Below are 22,615 nucleotides of genomic sequence, written 5' to 3'. Positions count from 1 at the left end.
TATTGGCCCATTTCAGGTTCTTGATGGAGTGGGAGAGGTGGCTTATAGACTTGCATTGCCGCCGAGCTTATCAGCTGTGTATCCAGTGTTTCATGTGTCCATGCTCCGGAAGTATCACGTCGATCCATCCCACATGTTAGACTTCATCATTATCTAGTTGGACAAGGACGTGTCTTATGAGGAGGAGCCGGTGGATATTCTAAACCGGCAGGTTCGTCAGTTGATGTCAAAGAGTTTTCCTTCTGTTCGTGTTCAGTGGAGAGGTCAGCCTCCTAAGGCATCGACCTGGGAGTCCGAGTCCGATATGCAGAGCCGTTATCCTCATCTTTTTCCTGACTCAGATACTTCGTTCTTCTGTCCGTTCAAGGACGAACAATTATTTTAGAGGTGGAGAATGTGATGATCCAAAATGTCATCACTTGCTTTAACTAAATTCTATGTTTCCGAGGCCTTGAAAACATCATTTAGAGTCACCTTCGTTTACGTGCGCAGTCCAGGCGCATAGTCGGAAAAGTTAAATATGAAAATCTGTGAAAAATGATAAAATTTGGTTATAAAATGAGTTAATTTGACTTCGGTCAATATTTTGGGTAAACGGACCTGGACCCATGATTTGACGGTCCCAAAGAGTCCGTAGGAAAAAATGGGACATGGGCGTATGCCCAGAATCTAATTCCGAGGTCCCAAACCCGATAAATGAAATTTTAAAAGAAATTGTTTTATGAAATTGTTTAAGGTAATTTAGAAGGAATTTGATTAGAACATAATGGTACCAGGCCCGTATTTTGGTTCCGACGCCCGGTACAGGTCTTATATATGATTTAACACATTTTTGTTAAATTTGGTGAAAATGGATGTCATTTGACGTGATTCAGATCTAATTTGAAAAAGTTGATGCTTAAGAAGTTTTGAAATATTTCTTTAATTTTGAGGTTTAATTCGGTGTTTATGATGTTATTTTGGCAATTTGATCGCACAGATAAGTTTGTATAATGTTTTTGAGTTAGTATGTATGTTTGGTTTGGAGCCCCAAGGGCTCGGGTGAGTTTCAGATAGGCGTCGGAGTGTTTTTAGACTTAGAAAATCTGGTGTTTTTGTTGGTTGTTGGTGTCCATGTTTTTGTTCTATGCGATCGCATTGATTCTTCCGCGATCGCATAGAGTTAATTTTGGTAGTCATCAATTTGTTCTATGCGATTGCATTGATTCTTCCGCGATCACATAGAGTTAATTTAGGTAGTCATCAATTTGTTATATGCGATCGCATTGATTCTTCCGCGATCACATAGAGTAAATTATGGGAGGGCACAATTTGTTCTATGTGATCACAGTGATTCTTCCACTATTGCATAGAGTAAATTTTGGGAGGTCACAATTTGTTCTATGCGATCGTATTGATTCTTCCGCGATCGCAGTGACTAATTTCCCTTACCCTATGCGATCGCATTCCTTTCTTCACGATCGCATAGAACAAAAATCCACCCAGTTATTTAAGCTTAAAAACATAATGCATTACGAGGAATTGACCATTTTTCATAAACCTCTTCTTCTCCAAAGCTCTTAGGCGATTTTGAAGTACTTCCTCACCATAATTTCTTAGGTAAGTAATCTTTAACTTGTTTTCTTCCATTTTCATCAACATCTATTACATTATAGGCCTAAAACATGTGTCTAAGGGTAGAAAATTAGGGATATAGGTAGAGTTAGGGTTTTTTGATTAGAGAAGCATAAATAAGTTAAGACTAAAATTAACTTTCATAATTTTATCAGATTTTGTTATAGATGCACCAAGAGTTCGGTAATTTCTTTTCTTCAAAACTGATATATGGCATAAAAGAGATTGCTAAGAATATAAGCATTTATGAAATACACAAATAAACAAAAGTAGTAGTAGTAGCTTTTTTACCTGTTTTGCTGCTAATTCTGCTTTTTGTGCAGCCTTCAATTTTTTTAATTCTTTCTCTTTGGCCTACCATATCCAATAAACACAAAAAGACCATATGGTGTAAGCCCTAGTAAACACATATTGAAAGCACAAAAAGATGTTAAATATTACTCTATCTGTCCAAAATTATAACTTAATTTTAACTTTAAACATCTCAATTTATCGATTTTTAGCCTAATCTCTATGACTTATTCTAGACCACAAGTTCAAAAGTGTTTCTTCTTTCTTAAATTCGTCCCTAGTCAAAAACATCGATAATAACTATTTTAGAATATTTTGAATCAATCAATCAACTGCTCAATCCTAGTTTAGAATCCACATACTTGAATATCACAAATATTATTGTTGCAATATCGAATTGCAACGAATCATTGTGAAGAATAATCCATCACAACAAAACTAAAAAAATATAGTGTTCAATCAATTCTTTTCTTCCTTTTTCTTTTTCCTTTCCTATTCTTCAGGAGTTAATTCCTTTCCATCTGATGTTGCTGCTGTGGCTGGCGCCTATCAGAAATTAAAGTCACTCGAAAAAGGAAAAACATAAAATAGCAAATCAAACAGAAAATTTGATTCTTATCATAAAGGGGCGTATAAGAATATGAAGACCTGGTGGTTTGTTTCAGAGGATTGAGCTTCCCGAGTGGAAGTGGGAGCGGATCACTATGGACTTCGTTGTTGGACTCCCACAAACTTGGAGGAAGTTCGACACAGTATGGGTTATTTTTGATAGGCTAACCAAGCCAGCGCATTTCATTCATGTGGTAGTCTCCTATTCATTCGAGAGGTTAGTTGAGATCTATATCCAAGAGATTATTCGTGTTCATAGTGTTCCTGTGACTATCATTTCGGACCAAGGTACGCAGTTTACCTCCTGTTTCTGGAGAGCAGTTATGTGAGGGTTATACAAGGTCAGGATTATTCAGGATTCTTCACACAGCTCAATCCAGGCAGAAGAGTTATGCAAACCGCAAGGTTCGAGATGTGGCTTTTATGGTCGGTGGCTTAGCCCTAGGTTCATTGGCCCATTTCAGGTTCTTGATCGAGTGGGAGAGGTGGATTATAGACTTGCATTGCCACCGAGCTTATCAGCTGTGTATCTGGTATTTCATGTGTCCATTCTCCGGAAGTATCACGGCGATCCATCCCACGTGTTAGACTTCAACATTGTCTAGTTGGACAAGGACTTGTCTTATGAGGAGGAGCCGCAGACTATGCTAGACTGACAGGTTTGTCAGTAGAGGTCGAAGAGTTTTCCTTCTGTTCGTGTTCTGTGGAGAGGTCAGCTTCTTGAGGCATCGATTTGGGAGTTCGAGTCCGATATGCGTATCCGTTATCCTCATCTTTTCCCCGACTCGGGTACTTCCTTCTTCTGTTCATTCGAGGACGAGCAGTTGTTTTAGAGATGGAGAATGTGATGACCCAAAAGGTCATCACTTACTTTAAATTACATTATATGTTTCCGAGTCCTTGAAAACCTCATTTAGAGTCACCTCGTTTTGCGTGCGTAGGCCGGGCTTGTAGCCGGAAAACTTAAAAATGAAAATATGTGAAAAATGATAAAATTTGGTTATAAAATGAGTTAATTTGATTTCAGTCAACATTTTGGGTAAACGGACCCGGACCCATGATTTGACGGTCTCGAAGGGTCCGTAGGAAAATATTGACTTGGGCGTATGGACGGAATTGAATTCCGAGGTCCTAAGCCCGAAAAATGAATTTTTAAAAGAAATTGACACTAGCAACCAGCAAAAACACCAGATTTTCTAAGTCCAAAAACACTTCGACGCCTATCCGAAATTCACCCGAGCCCTCGGGGCTCCAAACCAAATATACATACTAACTCAAAAACATCATACGAACTTATCCGTGCGATCAAATTGACAAAATAACATCATAAACAATGAATAAAACCTCAAAATCAAAGAAATATTTCAAAACTTCTTAAGCATCAACTTTTGCAAATTAGGTCCGAATCACGTCAAATGACATCCGTTTTTCACCAAATTTTACAAAACTATTTTAAATCATATACAAGACCTGTACCGGGTGCCAGAACCAAAATACGGGCCTGGTACCTTCATGTTCTAATCAAATTCCTTTTAAATTACCTTAAACAATTTCAGAATATAATTTCTTTCAAAAATTCATTTCTCGGGCTTGGGACCTCGAAATTAGATTCCGGACATACTCCCAAGTCCAATATTTTCCTACGGACTCTCCGAGACTGTCAAATTATGGGTCCAGGTCTGTTTACCCCAAATGCTGACCGAAGTCAAATTAACTCATTTTATAACCAAATTTTATCATTTTTTTTACAGATTTTCATATTTAACTTTTATGACTATGCGCCTGGACTGCACACGCAAACCAAGGTGACTCTAAATAATGTTTTCAAGGCCTTAGAAACTTAGAATTTAATTTAAAGCAAGTGATGACCCTTTGGGTCATCACATTCTCCACCTCTAAAACAACTGTTCGTTCTTGAACGGACAGAAGAAGGATGTACCTGAGTCAGGGAAAGGATGAGGATAACGGCTCCGCATATCGGAATCGAACTCCCAGGTTGATGTCTCAGGAGGCTGACCTCTCTACTGAACACGAACAGAAGGAAAACTCTTCGACCTCAATTGATGAACCTGCTGGTCTAGAATAGACACTGACTCCTCCTCATAAGTCATGTCCTTGTCCAACTAGACAATGCTAAAGTCTAACACGTGGGATAGATCGCCGTGATACTTCCGGAGCATGGACACAGGAAACACTGGATGCACGGCTAATAAGCTCGGTGGCAATGCAAGTCTATAAGCCACCTCTTCCACTCGATCAAGAACCTCAAATGGGCCAATGATCCTACGGCTAAGCTTGCCTTTCTTCCCAAATCTCATCACGCCCTTCATAGGTGACACTTGGAGCAATACTCGTTCACCGACCATAAAAGCCACATCTCGAACCTTGCGGTCTGCATAACTCTTTTGCCTGGACTGAGTTGTACGAAGCCTATCCTGAATAATCCTGACCTCATCCAAGGCCTCCTGAACTAGATCCGTACCCAACAACCGAGCCTCTCTCGGCTCAAACCATCCAACCGGAGACCGACACCGCCTACCATATAAAGCCTCAAAAGGAGCCTTTTGGATACTCGACTTGTAGCTATTGTTGTAGGCAAACTTCGCTAAAGGAAAAAACCGATCCCACGAGCCTCAAAAGTCAATGACACAAGCTCGGAGCATATACTCCAAAATCTAAATAGTCCGCTCGGACTGCCCGTCCATCTGAGGATGAAATGTTGTGCTCAACTCAACCTGTGTACCCAACTCTCGCTGAACTGCTGTCCATAAACAGGAGTTAAACTGCGTACCTTGGTCCAAAATGATAGACACAAGCACACCATGAAGATGAATATGTGATGGTCCAAAAGGGTCATCACTTGCTTTTAATTAAATTCTGTGTCTCTGAGCCCTTGAAAACCTTATTTAGAGTCACCACAATTTGCGTGCATAGTCAGGGCACGTAACCAGAAAGCCTAAATATGAAAATCTATGAAAAATGATAATATTTTGTTATAAAATGAGCTAATTTGACTTTGGTCAATGTTTTGGGTAAACGGACCCGGACCCAAGCCCGAGAAATGAATTTTTGAATAAAATTGTTTTCCCAGACCCCACTTGTGGGATTATACTGGGTTGTTGTTGTTGTTGTTTTTTGCAATTATTTAAGGAAATTTGAAATGAAATCTGGTTAGAACACGATGGTATCAGACCCGTATTTTTGTTCCAGCACCAGGTACAGGTCTTATATATGGTTTAAGTCATTTCTGTAAGATTTGGTTAAAAAGGGATATCATTTGACGTGATTCGGACCTAAATTGCTAAATTTGATACTTGATGAAGTTTGAGAAAAGTTCTTGATTTTGAGGTTTGATTCGTTGTTATTAAGGTTATTTTGGCGATTTGATCGCACAAATAGGTTCGTACGATGTTATTGAGTTAGTACATGTGATTGGCTAGGAGCCATGAGGGCTCGAGTGTGTTTCAGATGTGATTGGGAAGTTTTGAACTTAAAAAAAGTTGCAGAATTTCTGCTACAGGTGCTCAGGCTTATTGTTCATCGTGATCGCGTAGTCACTCTCGTGATCACGTAAGGTAAATGGGGATAGGGGTGGATTTGGTCATCGCAAACGCGAAGCCACAGTCGCGAATGCGGAGCTTTGGGGGACTGCTCATCGCGAACGCGATCTGTGTGACGTGAACGCGTAGAGTTAATTGGAGGGCGGCTGGGATTTGGTCGTTCTTCTATGCGAACGCGTAAGCTCATCCACGAACGCAAGGTCAGGGGGTCAACCTTTCGCGAATGCGTGGAAGGACTCGCAATCGCATATGTCCACTTACTTTCAGCCCTTCACGATCGCGAGAGTGTTCTCACGAACATGATGAACACTGTCGCCCAACACTTAAAACAGTAGCTAACACGGGAATTGTTCAAAATTTCATAACTTCTTCATCTCAACTCCAAATTGGACGATTTTTGAAAGAGGATTTCATCACAAATTCGTAGGTATGTAATATTAGAATCATTTTCTTCATTTTCCATTAACACCCATTAGATTTCTAGGCCTAAATCATGTGAATAAGGGTAGAAAATTAGGGATTTCGATAGAGTTAGGGTTTTTTGATTAATTGTGATTTAGACCATGTTCTGGGGTCGAATTGTGGAAATAATTATATATTTGGGCTCGTGGGTTAATGGGTGATTTGATTTTGTTCCAAACCTCGTGTTTTGACCAAGCGGGTCCGGTGTCGATTTTTGGGAAGAATGATTAGAAAACTATAATTAAGCATTAGAATTGGATTGTTTAGCATTTATTGATGTTATCAACTCAATTATGTATAGATTTGATTGGGTTGGAGCCGAATTTGAAAGAAAAAGTGGTTATTGAGGCATGAGTTGGCCGTGGAAGTTTGAGGTAAGTGTTTGGTCTAACCTTAGCTTGAGGGATTAAGAGTCGAGTTGTATTTGCTACGTGATTATTGTTGAGTACGACGTATAGGCATGGTGACAAGTATCTATACGTTGGTGTCTAGCATGACCGTGAGTCTTATAATGTGATTTTCAAGATTTCGTTGAATAATCTATGCTTTAGAAGTGATTTCTGTTTGTTGTGAAAAGTTGAGGAAGTAATTGTGACTTTTGCACATCGAGGAGCATTGGCTCATGTTATATTACGAATTGTGAAAGTAAATGAGTTGATTGAACCCTTTGGAGCACTGGCTCAACTGGTAAAGTGAGTTGTGAAGTAAAAGTGAAAAGAAGAAAGAGTTATTAAATTGTTTATTGGTTTATTGGTTATCTCCCTTGCCGGGATGTTGATATTGTTGATGTTGCTCCCTTGCCGGGATTTAATTGTTGTTCCCTTACTGGGATTCCTATTATAATCTTGTTTATTCCCTCGCCTAATTGTTTGTGATTGTTGTTTGGGTGAGGAGAAGTGTTAAAGCACGAAGAGTGATGTCGTGTATTGTTTGTTTTGTGAGGAAAGAGTATAAAGCACGAAGGGTGATGCCATGTATGATTGTAAGGAAAGAGTGTAAAGCACAAAAGGTGATGTCATGCAACACGATGTACCATTCTGTGCCGATTCTATTGATTATTTGGTGAGGAAAAAGAGTAAAAGCACGAAGGGTGATGTCGTGCCTTTATTGATTCCTAATTCCTTATTGGTATCCAAGTTATGTTATTTCCTTTGCTACTTGATGTCTTTTTACTTGGAAATTATTATCTCCCCCACATCATGCTCCCCCTCCCGTATTAACTAGATATCGCTGTATTAGTTTTGGTTGCATATATATTTGAACTGCAGAGGTTTATTTGGTAGTCTAGTCCTAGCTTCATCACTACTTCGCCGAGGTTAGGCTAGGGACTTACCAGCACATGGGGTTGGTTATGCTGATACTACACTCTGCACTTTGTGTAGATCTAGGATCAACTTTCGGACAGTAATTGGAGGGTTTCATTCAGTCCACCCGGAGACCCAAGGTAGACTTGCAGGCGTCCGTGGGCCCTAGCGTCTCCCTCTATCTCTATTTCCTGTTTCCTTCTGTGTTATTCAGAAATAGTGAGTTATCATTTCTTCAGACCTTGTATGTAGTAATCTTAGATAGTCTGTGACACCAGGTTTTGGGTATTTGAGGTTTTAGAAGTTGTAATAGACATTGTTTCTAGATATTTCATTTTTACCTTCCGCTTAATTATTTAAAGTTCCGCTGATTTCATGTTATCGCTTATATTTGTTAAAATGAAGTAATTTGTTAATGAAGTAAGTAGATAAGTTTTGGCTTGCCTAGCTCCCAATAGTAGGCGACATCACGACTCCCGAGGGTGGGAAATTCGGGTCATGACAAGTTGGTATCAGAGCTCTAGGTTACATGGGTCTCACAGTTCATAGACAAGCTTAGTAGAGTATGAGGGATCGGTACAGAGACATCTGTATTTATCCCTAGAGGCTACAGAGCTAGGAAAAATCTCACATTTGTTCTTTCTTGTCGTGCGGTTTGGTTTCTCAATGCTAATTGAATTTCTACTTTGTTCTTTTGCAGATGGCGAGAACACGCGCTTCCTCATCTACCGATCAGCAGTTCGAACGCTCAGCAGCTCCCACGAGGGGCTGAGGGCGAGGGCAAGGCCGTGCTATAGGTCAAGGTAGGGGCAGAGCTTAGCCTAGGGCAACAACACCCATAGTGGAGCCTCAGGTTGATTTTGATGACGAGGTTACAACCCTAGCAGTTTCGGTGGGCCCAACTCAAGTCTCACAGGGGTTTATTGCTACCCCAGTTCTTCAGGATGCTTTGGTCCGACTAGTGGGCCTCATAGAGTGTCAGCCGAGCAGGCTTGCTTCCTGTAGCACCAGCCATCTCTCAGGCTAGTGGAGGGGCCCAGACTCCCACTACTCACACTCCAGAGAAGGTAGCTCCCTAGATTCAGATTCTAGCAGCTCAGCGAGTTGAAGCGGTTCAGCCGGGTGTGGTAGCTCATACTGGCGATGGTTCAGCAATGTCTACCAATGCTCTGTGGAGATTGGACAGGTTTACCAAACTCTTCACTACTACTTTCAGTCGTGTATCTATTGAGGATCCCCAAGATTATCTGAACAGTTGCCACGAGGTTCTTTAGAACATAGGGATTGTTGAAACCAATGGTGTTGATTTTGCTATATTTCGCTTGTCTGGATCCGCCAAGACTTGGTGGAGAGATTAATGCTTAGCTAGACCAGCCGGATCACTAGCCTTAACTTAGGAGCAGTTTACAGTGTTATTCCTGGAGAAGTTTCTCCCCGTTACTCAGAGAGAGGCCTATCAGAGGCAGTTTAAGCGCCTCTAGTAGGGTTCCATGACTGTTACCCAATATGAGACCAGGTTCATCGACTTAGCTCGCCATGCTCTTGTCATACTTTCTACTGAGAGAGATAGGGTGAGGAGGTTTATTGACGGTCTTATGCAGCCGATTCGTCTTCAGATGTCTAGGGAGCTGGGAGTGAGATCACTTTTCAGGAGGAAGCCAACGTGGCTAGTAGAGTTGAGATGGTTATGTCGTAGGGAGGTGGTCATGTGTCAGACAAGAGGCCCTGCCATTCAGGAAGATTCAATGGTACCTTTTCAGTCAGCACTTCAGGTTTCTCATAGTGCTTCAGGTAGTCGTGGTCCCCAGATGCAATATTCCAATCAGTAGTCCTACAGTGCACCGCCACTTCAGAGCTTTTGGGGTGGTCATTCAGGTCGCCAGGGCCAGCAGTCTCAGCAGCCGAGGGCTTGTTACACTTGTGGTGATCTGGGTCATATTGTCAGGTTTTTCCCTCAAACACCAAGCAACTCTCAAAATCAGGGTTCTCGTGCCATGGTACAGGCACCAGGTGTTCCACAGCCCGCCCAACTAGCTAGATGTAGGAGTATAAGTGCTAGAGGTGGAGGTAGAGGTACTATAGGTGGAGCTCAGGCCGCTAGAGTTGGAGGCCAACTAGCAGCAGGCCGACCTAGAGATATGGTTCAATGTGGTGGGGCCCAGCCCCGATGTTATGCTCTTCAAACCAGGCCCGAGGCTGAGGCTTCAGATGCAGTTATTACCTGTATGGTTCTGGTTTATGATAGAGAAGATTTAGTGTTATTTGATCCAGGGTCTACGTATTCGTATGTGTAATCATATTTTGCACCGTACTTGGTCATGCCTAGTGATTCATTGAGTGTTCCGGTTCATGTGTCTACACCGGTGGATGATTCTATTATGGTTGATCAAGTCCATCGTTCTTGTATTATGGTGATTGAAGGTCTTGAGACTCGTGTAGATTTGTTGCTTTTAGACATGGTTGACTTCGATGTTATATTGGGGATGGACTGGTTATCACCTTACCATACTATCTTGGACTGTCATGCCAAGACTGTGACTTTAGCTCTACCGGGTATGCCTCGTTTAGACTGGAGAGGGACTCCTGATCATTCTACCCGTAGTGTTATCTCATATGTGAAGGCTCGGCGTATGGCCGAGAAGGGATGTTTGGCCTATTTAACATATGTTCGTGATTCGAGCGCTGAGGTTCCTTCTATTGATTGTGTGCCCATCGTTCGTGAGTTTCCTAATGTTTTCCCTTTGGACCTGCCAGGTATGCCACCTGACAGGGATATTGACTTTTGCATTGATTTGGCTACAGGCACTCAACCCATTTCTATCATGCCGTATCGTATAGCCCAACCTGAGTTGAAAGAATTAAAGGAACAGTTGCAAGACCTGCTTGATAAGAGTTTCATTAGACCTAGTGTTTTTCTTTGGGGTGCAACGATGTTGTTTGTGAAGAAGAAGGATGGGTCAATGAGAATGTGTATTGATTACTGGCAATTGAACAAGGTTACAATCAAGAATAAGTATCTGTTGCCAAGAATTGATGATTTGTTTGATCAGCTTCAGGGTGCCAAGGTATTTTCAAAGATTGATTTGAGATCTGGCTACAATCAGTTGAGGATTAGGGCATCCGATTTCCCTAAGACAGCTTTCCGCACTCGGTACGGGCATTATGAGTTCTTTGTGATGTCATTCGGGTTGACAAATGCCCCATTAGCTTTTAAGAATTTGATGAACCGAGTGTTCAAGCCTTATTTAGACTCGTTCGTGATAGTCTTCATTAATGATATTGATATATTCCCACAACCAGGAGGAGCACGAGCAGCATCTCAGACTAGTTCTTCGGACTCTGAGGTATAGTCAGTTATATGTTAAGTTCTCAAAGTGTGAGTTCTGGTTGAGTTCAGTTGTATTTCTGGGTCATGTTATGTCAGTAAAGGGTATTCAGGTTGATCTGAAGAAGATTGAGGCAGTCAAGAACTGGCCTAGACCAGCATCAACTACAGAGATTCAGAGTTTCTTGGGATTGGCAGGCTACAATCATCGGTTCGTGGAGGGGTTTTCATCTATTGCAGCCCTGATGACCAGGTGGCCCCAGAAGGGTGCCCAGTTCATATGGTTGAATCAGTGTGAGGTGAGCTTTCAGAAGCTCAAGACAGCTCTAACTACGGCACCGGTGTTGGTTTTGCCCACAGGTTCAGGGCCCTATACAGTTTATTGTGATGCTTCCCGTACTGGGCTTGGTGCAGTGTTGATGCAGGATGGCAAGGTCACGGCCTATGCTTCGCGGTAGTTAAAGATTCATGAGAAGAACTATCCGGTTCATGATTTGGAGTTGGCATCCATAGTTCACGCATTAAAGATTTGGAGGCATTTATCTGTATGGCGTGGCATGTGAGGTGTTCACGGATCACAAGAGTCTTCAGTGTTTGTCCAAGCAAAAGTAGTTGAATTTGAGGCAAAGGAGATGGTTGGAGTTGTTGAAGGATTATGATATCATCCAGTAAAGGCCAATGTGGTGGCTGATGCTTTGAGTAGGAAGTCAGCCAGTATGGGCAGTCTTACTTATATTACGGTCAGTGAGAGACTGCTTGCTTTGGATGTTCAGGATTTAGCCAAATAGTTTGTGAGACTGGATATTTGTGAGCCTAGTCGGGTGTTAGCTTGCAAGGTCGCTCGTTCTTCATTATTGGAGCGTATCCGTGATCGGTAATATTATGATCCCCATTTGTGTGTCCTTAGAGACGCGGTGCAGCACAAAGGTGCCAGACAGGTTACCTTAGATGATGATGGAGTTTTGAGATTGTAGGGTCGATTTTGTGTGTCTAATGTGGATGGGCTCCGAGAGTTGATTTTAAAGGAGGCCCACAGCTCCCGGTACTCTATTTATCTGGGTGCCACAAAGATGTATCACGATTTGCGAGAACATTATTGGTGGCGGAGAATGAAGAAGGATATCGTTACATATGTGGATCGGTGTTTGAATTATCAGTAGGTTAAGTCTGAGCATCAGAGGCCTGGTGGTTTATTTCAAAGGATTAAGCTTCCCGAATGGAAGTGGGAGTGGATCACTATGGACTTTGTTACTGGACTCCCGCAGACTCGAAGAAAATTCGACGCAGTATGGGTCATTGTTGATAGGCTGACTAAGTCAGCGCATTTCATTCATATGGCAGTCTCCTATTCTTCTGATAGGTTAGCTGAGATCTACATTCGGGAGATTGTTCTCCTTCATGGTGTGCCCGTATCTATCATTTCGGACAAGGGTACGTAGTTTACCTCGCTTTTCTGAAGAGCAGTTCAGCGAGAGTTGGGCACACGGGTTGAATTGATCATAGCATTTCATACCTAGACAGACAGACAGTCCGAGCGGACTATTCAGATTTTGGAGTATATGCTCCGAGCTTGTGTCATTGACTTTGGAGGTTAGTGGGATCAGGTTTTACCTTTAGCAGAGTTTGTCTACAACAACAACTACCAATAGGCATAGCTGGTGCCTGAACTGGTACTGCTGGAGCCTGATCCTAGGCTAGGGCAGCTGGTGGATCAACAGGTGTTGCCCTCGCTGCTTTGCCACGACCACGACCGCTTCCACGACCTCTGGTGGCCTCGGCTGGTGGCACTAGTGGTCGTCCACCCCGTCCGGTAGCACGTGTCCTTACCATCTGTGAGAGAATAAAATATCAAAAGTTTAGTACTCGGACCAACAAGTTCGCACGACAAGAATTTCAAGAATATGAAGTTTCCTAAAGGTTCGGCAGCCTCTCGAGGATAAATACAGACGTCTCTTTACCGATGTGCGAGACTCTACTAAACTGACTCATAACTTGCAAGACCTATGTAACCTAGGCTTTGATACCAACTTGTCACTACCCCAAATACCGGTTGTGATGGCGCCTATCACACTACTAGGCAAGCCGACAAACTCATAATCACAACCCATTTACCAATAGCATTAGGCCATTTTTCTAACATAAGATTTAAATGCGGAATTCATTATAAGTAATAAAAGGACTAAAATATGCGGAAAACCAACATAGCAAGTACTACACCGCCCCAACAATCTGGTGTCACGGGTCTAGAGCCTCTAATACAAGTCTGAAAAAACTACTACATAGATAGTCTAGGAATGCGGAAAAAGTAATAAGATAGAAGGGAGAAATCAAGGTTGCGGATGCCATGCAGCTACCTCGAAATCCCTGGAAAATGCTGAACAACTGGAAAGCTCTCACTCAGCCGTTAGAACACCTGGATCTGCACACAATGTGCATGGAGTAATGTGAGTACTCCGACCCAGTGAGTAATAAACATAAATAATCACTGAAAGTAAGAAAACACGAGAGATCACAAAAAGCATTCTATAATGAAACAGTGAAACATCAGTTGAAAATAATTAATCAGTGAAAACCAAGTAAAAATCTTCTTTCCATATGTAAAACAGATAAATGATGAAAAATAAACAAACAGAAGTTTGCCCCTCGGGCTCAGTATCCACGAATACGCCCCTCGGGCCATATCTCAGTACAGTACAAGCCCCTGAGCTCAATCTCATATCAAAACTGGGAACTCGCGCTCACTGGGGGTGTGCAGACTCCGTGAGGGGACCCTTACGGACCAAGTGCAATATCAAGCCATCTCGTGGCATCAAATCTAGGCCCTCGGCCTTATAAACAATCAAGCCACCTTATGGCGTATATATCTCAGGCCCTCGGCCTCATAAATAATAGCAACAAGCCACCTTGTGGCGTACATATCTCAGGCCCTCGGCCTCAAATCAGTAACAGAACAATAGCAACAAGCCACCTTGTGGCGTACATATCTCAGGCCCTCGGCCTCAAATCAGTAACAGTGTCCCTCACAATATAGTCCCTCGGCCTTACTCAGTCCGAAAAATCATCACAAGCCCCTCGGGCATTAGTAAAACAGTATTTTCTGCCCAATCATTATTTAAAATATCATTTAAGTCTTAAAATCTGAGAAAGAATGGCTGAATAGTAAAATAGTAGAAATTATCAGGACTGAGTTTAAGTAATAAGTCAAAACAGTGAGGAAATAGTAATAAAAACCCCCCAAAGAATTCAAATAGTGGACACGAAGCCCAAATATGGCAATCAGCCCAATCATAATGATAACAAATAAGTCTCAGTCAAACACACGGTACAATCATCAATCGGGACAGACCAAGTCACAATCCCAAATAGTAAATGACCCTACGCTCGTCATCAAGCGCGTGTCTCACCTCAATATATCACTACGATGTGCAAATCCGGGGTTTCAAACCCTCAGGACATCATTTACATTAATTACTCACCTCGAACCAGCTAAATCTCTAGCTCGCGATGCATTTACCCCTCGAATCAGCCTCCACGCGCGTCGAATCTATCCAAAAGCAGAACGAATACATCACAATATGCTATGGGAACAAAGACCAAGTGAAAACAATCGAAAAATACCAAAAAATCCGAAATTAGCAAAACCCGAGCCCCGGGCCCACTTCTCAAAACTCAACATTTTTTACATCAACGGGTTCCTTATCTCCCCACGAGTTCATACATACCAAAAGTTCTCAAATCCGACCCCAATTGGTCCTCCAAATCCCCAAGTCAAAATCCCAAAATTCCGAGCCCTAGTTCTTCCATTTTAGCTTAAGTTCCATGATTTTCTAGGTAGATTTCACAATAGAAATGAGTTTTAAGTTCAAAAATCCTACCTCCAATCGATTCCCCTTGAATCCCTCTTTAATCTCCACCAAGAAGCTCTTAAAATGATCAACTATGGGTGAAAATAGACCCAAAATCGCGGATGAAATGACTTAAAACATTCTGCCCATGTCTCAGATTTACTTAATCGTGATCGTGGAAAACACATCGCGATTGCGAAGCACAACCCATAATACACTCTATGCGATCACGCGTATCCTCACGCGAACGTGATTCCCAATGCCTTACAACTACGTGATCGCGAATAAGACCACGCGAACGTAATGAACAATTCCTCTACAGGCCATCTTCCTCAACGCGATCGCAAGTGCCTTCTCGCGAACGCGATGCACAGCTTCCCAGCCTTCCGCGAACGCAAAGCCTCTCACGCAAACGCGAATGCTTAATAGCCTTCATCCAATCCTTCTACGTGATCGCGATAGACCCTACGCGATCGCGAAGGGTAATTCTCTGCAACACCTGAAACTCAAAATTTGCAATCTTTTAAGGCATAAAATGGTCTGATTGACCATCCGAAATGCACCCGAGGCCCCCGGGACCTCAACCAAAGGCACCAACACATCCTAAAACCTTATTCAAAATTGTTCCAATCATCAAAATACCTCAAACAACATCAAATCACTCAAAACACATCGGATTCAAGCCTAAGTTTCTAAAATCTTTCAAAATACGATTTTGATAAAAAAACCCAACCAAACCACGTCCAAATGACCTGACATTTTGCACACACATCCCAAATGACATAACGAAGCTACTGCAACTATCGGAATTCCATCCCGACCCCCGGATCAAAATCTCACCTATTAACCGGAAATCGCCAAAATATCAACTTCACCAATTCAAGCCTAATTCTACTCCAGAACTCCAAAACCCATTCTGATCACACTCCTAAGTCATAAATCACCTCCTGAAACTAACCGAACCATCGAAACTCACATCTAAGCCCTCTAACACATAAGTCAACATCCAGTTAACTTTTCCAACTTAAACTTTCTTAAAACAGACTAAGTGTCTCAACCCTTACCAAAATCATTCCGGACTTGATCCGACCAACCCGATATCACAAAAACACGGATAACGAAGCATAAAGAAGCGAAAATAGGAGAAACGGAACGGTAACTTATGAGATGACTGGCTGGGTCGTCACACTTAGCTATCTCTGTTATGCCATATATCAGTTTTGAAGAAAAGAAATTACCGAACTCTTGGTGCATCTATTACAAGACCTGATAAAATTATGAAAACTATTTTTAGTCTTATCTTATTTATGCTTCTCTAATCAAAAAACCCTAACTCTACCCAAATCCCTATTTTTTACCCTTAGGGTGTGTTTGGTATAACGGAAAATGTTTTCCAAGAAAATATTTTCTTGGAAAACAAGTAGTAATCTTATTCATTTTCCGGTGTTTGGTACGCAAAATAAGGAAAATGACTTCTCAAGAGTATTCAAAAATAATTTAAATATAATAAATATGAAGCCATTAACTTTCAAACTAACAACTTTTCGTACTCATAAATTTCATAAACTTTCGAACCGCTAAATGTAGGGCCCCGGAAAAATTTTCCATGTAATTTGAGATTTTGTCGTACCAAGGTAGGCTAATTATTTCATTTTGTATGCAAATGAGGATTCATGATATAATGTGTATAAATTGGCTATATTAATAAGCATATAATTCATATTAGAGGTGGATTAGGGTCTAAGGAGAGGCCTAAGTCTAAGCCAAGTTAGAAAAGTTTCATATTAGACGAAATCTACAAATGAGTGCGCACAAGACCCCAATTTGAACGATTATATCTCCATATCTATAGTGAGTTGTGTGATGCATAACCTATCAAATTAAAGATCTTTGAGTCTAGTTTCCAACGCAACAAACCATTTGTCAATTGGAGGTATATACCAAAAGTTAAGTCCAATTTTGTGGCCCTTCCGTCACCAACGCCCTGGGTAGCGTTGGGCGCTAGCCGTGGCGCCCGGAATTTTGAGCTACTGGAATCAGTGCCCCAGGCAGCGCCCAACGCCACCTGTGGCGCCCGAAACAGCCTATAATACACAATTTTGGGGTTCATTTTCTCTCATTTCTTTTGGACGTGTTTGAGGGTTTTCCTCCATTCTCTCAAGACCTCCAACTCCTCTCATCTTCAAGGTAAGTTTTTTGGAGTATTTTGAGTTGATCAATACTCCTAAATACTTATATTAACATAGATTGATCTTGAAAATCCATAGATTTCCATTAAAATCCTTGAATATATCAAGAACACCACAAGTGGGGATTCTCAAGATTCTTGCTACAAGAGGTATGTCTATCACCTCTAACTACTCTATGGTGATTAATTATGTATGATATATATATTAGAACTCATGGGATGGGGATTGGAAGTCATAGGTGCCTAACCTAGGTTGTGTTGGTATTATAGAGATTGTGAGGTGGGTTATTGGGGTATGATTCTTGGGGAATAGTATTACGTATACATGTATGTATAACTTGGGTTTGTGGGAAGGTTGATAAATATAAATAAGTAAATATTGGGTTGGGGAAAGAAGAAAATCTTGTAAAAGGAATTTAAAATCAAGATGCTCAACTAGTGTTTGATAAAATGCTCAAGTGAGTTGAGACCATTAATTTGTGTTAATTTTATTATGTTTCAAGTAGATTGGGATTGCTAGAATTTTCGAAACATCGTAGTAACTTAAGGAAAGCTAAAACGAGGTACGTATGGCTAACTTTGACCTTTGTAAAGTCACTTTGTTTGGTGTACGAATATCTGGTATGTGATATCTACATGGAATTATTGTGATTGGTATGATTTGATTGTTCGTGGTTAAGTCTCTTGTTATAATGGTGTACGTAATTGGCAATAAACCAAATGTGTGATTGTGAATATGTTATGTAGTAAGAGTTGAGGAACAAATGATGGATGGGAATCGTAATTGATGAAATTGAAATAACAGTAGCAATATCATCTGTGACCCATTGTGGGAAGTTATCGTGAATTGTATACAGTTGTTGAATATGATGGTTGTGGAAATTCTTTGAGAAATTGTTGTTGTTGTTCTTTGTCAATTGTTGTTGTTGTTGTTGTGTTATTTGTGAATTGTGATTGTACGGTGGTATCGGGTTGCGCGCCGCAACACGAAGTAATAAGGTGTGGGTTGTGGTGATAAGGGTGGCCGAGGTAATAAGGGTGGCCGAGGTAATAAGGGTGGCCGAGGTAATAAGGATGGAAAGTGATCGAAATCACTACTGAAATGAAAATATGAGGAAGTTGTGAAATCATTGATGTGAAAACGTTGAAGGGGAAATGGAGAGATTGTAACTTGTTTGGCTTGATTGCTTTCCTTCATGTGTATTTGATTGTTGATTCCATTACTATTTTTTACTTGTGTATGGTTGAGTTTACTCAGGGCAAGTTTGTTCATACATACCAGTACAATTCAAATGTACTGACGTCCCTTTTGCCGGGGGCGCTACCTTCGTGTTATGATTGTAGGTGGATCCTTAGCATGTACTCCAGTCCACCGACCATAGCTCCCCTTCACTTTCCGACAGAAGCATTGGTGAGCCCTTTTCCTCCTGGGGCCTTGTGTGGCTCATGCCGCTTTTTATTTCGGAATCTTGTTTTGGTTTTTGGTGTGAAGTATAGCCTGAGCCTTGTTACCGGCAAGTATTGTATCATTCTTTTGTATCCTTAGAGGTTCTGTAGACAGTAAATGTGGGTTGCGAATTTATGAAAATATGTATTTTGCATATTGGGCGATGTAAGTTGTAAACCTCATTAAGTAACTATGTATGTTTTGTAAAATGGGTGTTTTAATTATAAAATGACTATTTCCTTTGATTAATGGACAATAAAAATGCAGGGTAACACGTGGAATAGGAAAGGCACCCAGGTCCGCTTGGCTGGGGCTACCCGGTCGAGTGCCGGTCGCGCCCTTCGGTTTTTGGGGTGTGAAAAACTTGGTATCAGAGCCTAAGGTTTTAAAAGGGTCCTAAGATGTCTCGGAGCCGTGCCTAGTAGAGCCCTTCTTATCGGTGTGTTGTCGACCACATCTATAAGTAGGGGGCTACATGGGTATTTAGGAAATTACTCTCTTCTTTGTTATTCTATATCGTGCGGTGAAGTGAAAAGTGGAAGTATTCACGTCTAACTCGCGCTCTGTTTCGAATTTTTCAGTAATGGCACCTAAGAAGAGAGCTAGACTCGGCCGTGTGGCCAATGGCACCCCAAGTGTGCCTATGAATCATGTACCTGATGTCGTGGGTGAGAGTGACTCCCTAGTCTTGAATCTGCCTGGCCCATTTATTCCGGATCCGAGTATTCCTATCCCAGCTGTGGCTGAGGGTGCTACAATCCCTCCCACTGATACTCCTAATCTTGATGCAGTTCCATCTTTCGGTCCCGGGGTTTCTCATGGGGACCTTAGAGGAGCCATCCATATGTTGACCCAGTTAGTGGCTGCTCAGGCCCAGAGATCTCATGATGCCCATACTTCTTCCAGTAGACAGGGAGATTCTTCCAGCTCCAGAGTCAACCGGTTTCTACGGTTGGCCCCTCCAGAGTTCACAGGCACAGACCCAGAGGCCGATCCGCAGGATTTGCTTGATTAAATATATAAGACCCTTCAAGTGATGAACGCTACAGAGATAGAAGGGGTTGAGTTGGCCTCATACAAGTTGAGAGGAGCAGCGTATTCGTGGTTCGAGATGTGGGAGGATTCCCATGGGAAGGGAAGACCTCCGGATAGATGGGATGAGTTTGTAGATGCATTCACGGACCACTTCTTGCCTGCCGAGACAATGGCGGCCCGTGCCACTAAGTTCGAGATCCTCAAGCAGGGCAGTATGAGTGTTTGGGAGTACCACATGGAGTTTGTGAGATTGTCCAAGTATGCTCCCCAGTTAGTGTCGACCATGGGTGATCGAGTTCGGCGATTTGTTCAGGGTCTCAGTCCTTTGGTGGTGAACGAGGTTGCTACAGTAGCCTTACACTCAGATATGAATTATGGGAAGATTGTGGGATTCGCTCAGGCCACAGAGGCTAGGAAGTTGAAAATACGAGGAGGAAGGGAGAGTAACAGCAGGGCCCGATTAGTGGGTCACTCAGGGAGACCAGTTCAGAGAAGGGGACCATCAGGGTCATCGCAGTCATATGATCAGTCCTCAGCGAGCGCACTGCCATCTGCGTACAGTTATCAGCAGAGTAGTCACTCGAGACCAGGTTCAGATAGCAGGAGACCCCATCAGTCCGGTCGTCCGGGAGGGAGATCACAACAGTAGGGGAGGGCTCTATGCCCCATGTGTGGGATATTCCATATGGAGACTTGTTTTCTGGATCTCCCGGTATGTTATAGATGTGGGGCGAGAGGTCATATCCAGCGGGACTGCCATGCACCTAGTCAGGGCATGGGTAGGGGATTTGCTCAATCATCCGGTTCTTTAGCCGCCACATCATCCGCGCACCCTCCAGCTCCAGCAGGGCGTGGTGCAGTTAGGGGTGGAACTCGTGGTAGAGGTGGACCCAGCCGGTTTTAAGCCTTGAGTGGTCCCCATATGTTGCTACAGGTATCTTGTATGTTCAGGCCATTGATTGTTATGCTCTTATTGATCCGGGGACCTCTTTGTCTTATGTCACCCCATTCATTGCTTCAAGTTTTGGGGTAGAACCCGAACAACTTCATGAGTCGTTCTGTGTATCGACTCTGGTTGGTGATTCTATCACAGTCGCGCGAGTTTATAGGAATTGTGTCGTCACGGTATGTGGTCGTGCTACCACGGCCGATCTTACTGAGCTTGGAATGGTGGATTTTGATGTTATTATAGGAATGGACTGGCTTTATTTGTGCTTTGCTAAACTTGACTGCCGAACGAGAGTCATGAGGCTTGAGTTCCTTAATGAGCCAGTTATTAAGTGGAAGGGAAATGGTGTGGTACCGAAGGGTAGGTTTGTTGCTTACCTTAAGGCTTCGAAGATGATTAAGAAGGGGTGTATTTTCCATTTGGTTCGGGCGGCGGACGCCACTTCAGAAGTATTTGTCCCCGAGTTCGTGCCAGTTGTGAATGAGTTTATTGAAGTGTTTCTGGACAAGCTTCCAGGGATCCCGCCAGATAGAGAGATTGATTTCGGGATTGATGTATTGCCAGATACGCAGCCAATATCTATTCCACCATGTAGAATGGCGCCAACGGAGTTAAGGGAGTTAAAGGAGCAGCTGAAGGATTTATGTTGCATATCGGATAGATGATTTGTTCGACCAATTGCAAGGTGCAAGGTTCTTCTCCAAAATTGACCTGCGATCCGGGTATCACCAATTGAAGATCAGAGAGCAGGATATTCCTAAGACCGCTTTCAGAACTCGCTATGGTCACTTTGAATTCTTGGTCATGTATTTTGGGCTAACCAACGCCCCGACAGCTTTCATGGATCTTATGAATCGGGTCTTCAAGCCGTTTCTAGACTCCTTTGTGATTGTTTTCATTGATGACATCCTTGTTTATTCGCGGAGCCGGAAAGATCATGCCGATCACCTCAGGGTAGTTCTACACACTCTTCATCAGCACCAGTTGTATGCTAAATTTTTAAAATGTGAATTTTGGTTGGATTCTGTGCACCCAGGTATCATGATCTCAAGGAAATTTATTGGTGGAACGGTATGAAAAGGGGTGTGGCGGACTTTGTGACTAGATGTCCGAACAGTCAGCAAGTGAAGGTCGAACATCAAAGACCTGGTGGATTGACTCAAAGAATAGAAATTCCAATGTGGAAATGGGAGATGATCAATATGGATTTTGTAGTAGGGCTGTCACGCACTTCGCGCAGGTTCGACTCAATTTGGGTGATCGTTGACCGACTCACAAAATCAGCGCACTTCTTGCCAGTTAAATCTTCTGATACAGCGGAACAGTATGCCCTGTTGTATATCAAAGAAATAGTCAGGTTGCATGGCACTCCAACCTCAATCATTTCAGATCAAGGGGCTCAGTTCACGGCCAATTTTTGGAAGAAATTTCAGCAGGGTTTGGGCACGCAGGTAAATCTCAGCACAACTTTCCATCCTCAAACTGACGGGCAAGCAAAACGGACTATCCAAACACTTGAGGACATGTTGCGAGCTTGTACTCTTGATTTCAAGGGTAGTTGGGATGACCATTTGCCACTCATAGAATTTGCTTACAACAATAGCTTCCATGCTAGTATCCAGATGGCACTATTCGAGGCACTGTATGGCAGGAGATGCAGGTCTCCCATTGGGTGGTTTGAGGTTGGAGAAGCAGAATTGATAGGGCCGGAACTCGTGCATCAGGCCATGGAGAAAGTCAAAATTATTAAGGAGAGGTTGAAAACTGCTCAAAGTCGCTAAATGTCTTATTCGGACATTCGTCGTAGAGATTTAGAGTTCAAGGAAGATGTTTGGGTAATTTTGAAGGTTTCCCCCATGAAGGGTATCATGCAATTTGGAAAGAAAGGGAAATTAAGTCCGAGGTATGTCGGACCATACAGAATCATTCAGAGGATCGGTCAAGTTGCATACAAGCTCAAACTGCCACCTGAGATATCGTTGGTAC

At 42.4% G+C, this 22,615-nt stretch overlaps 1 protein-coding gene across 1 annotated transcript; it reads left to right on the top strand.

The window, feature by feature from the left end:
* Positions 1 to 19,681: 19,681 nt before the first annotated feature.
* LOC142176607 (uncharacterized) lies at positions 19,682 to 21,294 on the top strand. The gene is made up of 2 exons (XM_075244644.1): positions 19,682 to 20,270; positions 20,615 to 21,294. The coding sequence occupies exons 1-2, from the start codon at positions 19,682 to 19,684 to the stop codon at positions 21,292 to 21,294; spliced, it is 1,269 nt and encodes a 422-aa protein (XP_075100745.1).
* The last annotated feature ends 1,321 nt before the right edge of the window (positions 21,295 to 22,615 follow it).

The sequence above is a fragment of the Nicotiana tabacum genome, chromosome 3 (assembly GCF_000715075.1).
Source record: "Nicotiana tabacum cultivar K326 chromosome 3, ASM71507v2, whole genome shotgun sequence".
NCBI classification, from domain to species: domain Eukaryota; kingdom Viridiplantae; phylum Streptophyta; class Magnoliopsida; order Solanales; family Solanaceae; genus Nicotiana; species Nicotiana tabacum.
This window is presented reverse-complemented; position numbering and strand designations above follow the sequence as displayed.

Bases quoted from the DNA above. Each gene is read 5' to 3' on its own strand.
- LOC142176607 (XM_075244644.1), top strand. From the start codon at position 19,682: ATGAACGCTACAGAGATAGAAGGGGTTGAGTTGGCCTCATACAAGTTG. The intron at 20,271-20,614 runs GTTCAGATAGCA...ATGTTGCTACAG, and splicing joins GAGTAGTCACTCGAGACCAG to GTATCTTGTATGTTCAGGCC.